At 35.3% G+C, this 3,313-nt stretch overlaps 1 protein-coding gene and 1 long non-coding RNA gene across 4 annotated transcripts; one reads left to right on the top strand and one right to left on the bottom strand.

Moving 5' to 3' along the window:
• Positions 1 to 217: 217 nt before the first annotated feature.
• Positions 218 to 3,160, top strand: LOC113211792 (uncharacterized; the record flags this gene model as incomplete). Of its 3 annotated transcripts, none has more annotated exon segments than XM_052270492.1 (4): positions 218 to 323; positions 431 to 558; positions 1,222 to 1,320; positions 1,397 to 3,160. In XM_052270492.1, coding segments are annotated over 4 exon segments (380 nt in total), but the record flags the coding sequence as incomplete, so codon positions are not given.
• Positions 3,005 to 3,305, bottom strand: LOC127750042 (uncharacterized). Its single transcript, XR_008011497.1, has 2 exons — positions 3,153 to 3,305; positions 3,005 to 3,070 (listed from the first exon to the last, which is right to left on the bottom strand). It is a non-coding gene; the product is annotated as an uncharacterized LOC127750042 (long non-coding RNA).
• Positions 3,306 to 3,313: the final 8 nt, after the last annotated feature.

Raw genomic sequence — 3,313 nt, 5'->3', positions numbered from 1 at the left:
CCATTGCCCCCCACCCCCACCCCTCACACATTGCTGCCAGGCCAGCCCGAACCCCTTCCACCTACACCCACACACCCTCATTCCAACAGGTTTTCTCCTTACTCTGTTGCTTAAAATGATATTGCATGGTTACTGAAGCTTCCCCTAACGTGTCATCCTCTGTAAACCTGAAAATGGACTGCAATTCTGAAATTAATATTTGTTTTTAAATTTGCAGCATGTCCACTATGTGGGACTCTGAGCTTTATGGGAAAGGAGTACTGTTGCGCCGATTTGAATGACAACTATTCATGCTGCACTTTTGAAGACTATTATTACAAAGGGTTAGTGTTTTCATATAAATTTACTAGGGATTCATCCCACTGTTATTTGTTTAAATTTGATGTACTGTGCCTTATTTCCAACAAACATTTTATTTTTTTATTTAAAGTGGCTTCCTGGACAGCAAGACGCTGTACATTACGATTGCTGTGGCAGCTGGTATTCTGGTGTTGTTGCTGGTCCTCATTTGCTGCTGCTGCTGCGCTTGCTGCCCTTGCAACCGACGGCGCCGACAAGGTGCTGTGTACAACAGTCAGTGAAAATTATTTCCCCATTATTTTATGTGTGGTGTCTGGTCACTGCTCTCTCTCTTCTTCCTCTCCCTAATTTAACATTTAACTTTTCTTCATGGATTGTTCTGTGGTATTTGTTACTAAGCTTTACTAACCCATTACATTTATTATTTCTTGCATACATTCAGATTAAGGAATGGAGGTAAGAAACAATTTCAAAGCCTGAAGTTATTACGAGTCAGTTTTAAAATGTATTAAATTGCTGTTCTTGCGTGTCCTTTCTTTTACAATCTAAGCTTTAGTAGTTTCTTGCTTTTAACAATAAAATTAAAATATGATCTTGCTTATTGTGTTTATTTTGCTGGCATGACCGTTGCTTCTTTGACGATGACATGTTTGTCATAGGGCCTGCGTGAATCTAATTTGTGCAAGGATATTGTGATGTCATGCTGCTACTTTTTCTTCTGGGTCTGATGGTAAGGTCATCATGCTTTTGTACTGTTTCTTTTACTTTTTACATTTTCCAAATATACCAATGGACCTAAAACAACCCATCACCAGAAGCTATTATTAATTTTCAAGTGATGAGTGATGAAGGTGGCCTTGAAACGAAACATGGTCAAAGGCACAAGAGCATGTGTCCCAGGTTGATATTTCATCTTTACAGGTGTTGTGCTACCAGGAAATGCTCCAGCATACCAGCCCAGTTCAGTTCAATACCACCCTGCGCAATATCCTCCACAACCTTCATCCAACCCATATCTTGGTAAATATATAATATAAAATCGTTTTCTTGTATTCCATTATTAACTCTCTTCACTAATTTTTGATTATATTTGCAGCTCCAGCTGCATCTGCTCCAGCTTATCCTACACTTCCAAAGGTTTAGTCATTTATTAGTTTCAATGCGCACAATTAATGGTTTGTGCCAAAGCAGGAACTCTTTAGTTTGTTCATCTTTCTACTTCAAATCTAGGAATTTTAATTTTTGAATGTGATATTATTTGCATAGAATATCTCTTCACTCTCAATTGTACTTAACTGTTGCCATATTTTTAGCTACTTGGCTACAGTGTGAGTGTTTGCTCCATAATTTGAGTTGTTCTGTAGCTAACTCTCCTCCTAGTTCTAACAAATAACGGCTTGTAAGTTAAATTTAAGAACGTAAAGGATTATTATATTTATTGTACTTTGTGTCACGACTTTAATTTAATTGACGAAGAGTCACTTTAATATTATAGATATTTATGTTATTACTACTGTAGTTTTCAATGTAAGGAAAGACATTTTAAATGGTTGTGTAAAATTTACTCTTAACTTGCGTTGTCTCAAGCCATTGTTTTTTTTTCTTTTGAAGCAGTGTATTTTGTTTCTTGAATGTATGTAATATTTTCTTTAGTCATTTGACTTGACACATTTTATCACATAAGAGACAATATTCAAAAACATACTCTTTAAGTTATTTCCTTTTCTTCAGTTATTTTACCTAAGTTTTATTTTCCATTTTAGAAAAGAAATTTGCATTCCATTTGTACCAAAAATGAGAAACTATATATAATAATGCTTAATGATGTTATGTGAAACAATTTTCGGTAGTGTAGTCGTAGTGAAGCTCTAAAACTCCTGTTGTGATTAGTTTTTAACATCAAAACAAAAATTTTGATCAGACCAAAGTTTTCTTTATGTAGAAATGAAGCAGTATTATGCTGCAAATTTTGAACTAATAGTATATGTTTCGAAAGATCTTTGTTTTAAGAGGTGTGTGATACGATTTTCTGCATGGACTTCTGTTACACAAATGTCTGTTTGATGACCAAACTTTTGGTTTTAAAATATTTGCTCCATGGAAACGTATACCATGTTTTTTCAACTTAAAGCTACTGCCATTTTGTATCACCAGTGTCACATATTGGTGATTTTGTCCTTATTTTTCTCCAGTCTGAAAACAAGGGGCTTGAACAAAAGAGTTACGTTCAAGCAAGGGGATACCATATAGTAAGTACATATTGGGATACTGTTTAAGCATTTGAAGTCAGAGAAGGGCTATCCCACAATGAGGCTTTGGTTTTACAATTGATGAAAGGCTGTTTACATATGGTATACATTTACAGCTGAGGAAAAGCTTCAAGTCGTATGTTTGATGACAGTTATTTTACTTTTGGTTAGCTTTTATTTTTTACTTTTTGAACACAATACAATCTTCTGTTGCTCGATATGCGTTTGAATGGCTGTTCATTTTTAGTGGCAATTTAACTCTTGAATTTCATAGAGTTTTTGTATTAATATCAGTGTGCTTCTACCGAACACTCAAAACAGTTTTTTCAGTTTTATTGAATTCAATTATCTCCAAAAATTCACACATAAGTGAAAAAGCTCTTACCAGGTTCATTTTGTTGATAACCAGCTCGACATGGGATATACTCAAGACTCCTGGAGTTAAGTCTGATATCTTTTATGTTGCAAAGTTTTCTATTTTGAGACAACTTGTTGCTGTATGAACATAGCTCTGAAAAGTACTGCCACATGTAAAGTTAGGACCTTTGTAATAAATAGTGCAGATGTGTGTGAATTTGTTTCTGAATTAAAAGAAAAAAATACCTTCTCAACCACTTTCTTGACATTTACCCAGTGCACCAAATAATCTTCAATTTACTGCCTCCTGAATTGGCGTCGTACTGCACTCCTCTTTTGGCCAATGAAAAGTAAATGAACGGGAAACATTTCCCTTTGACCACAATAAGGTTGAGGGGGTGGGGGGG

Source organism: Frankliniella occidentalis, unplaced genomic scaffold (genome assembly GCF_000697945.3).
Source record: "Frankliniella occidentalis isolate FOCC.00 unplaced genomic scaffold, Focc_3.1 Scaffold125, whole genome shotgun sequence".
Lineage (NCBI taxonomy): Eukaryota > Metazoa > Arthropoda > Insecta > Thysanoptera > Thripidae > Frankliniella > Frankliniella occidentalis.
This window is presented reverse-complemented; position numbering and strand designations above follow the sequence as displayed.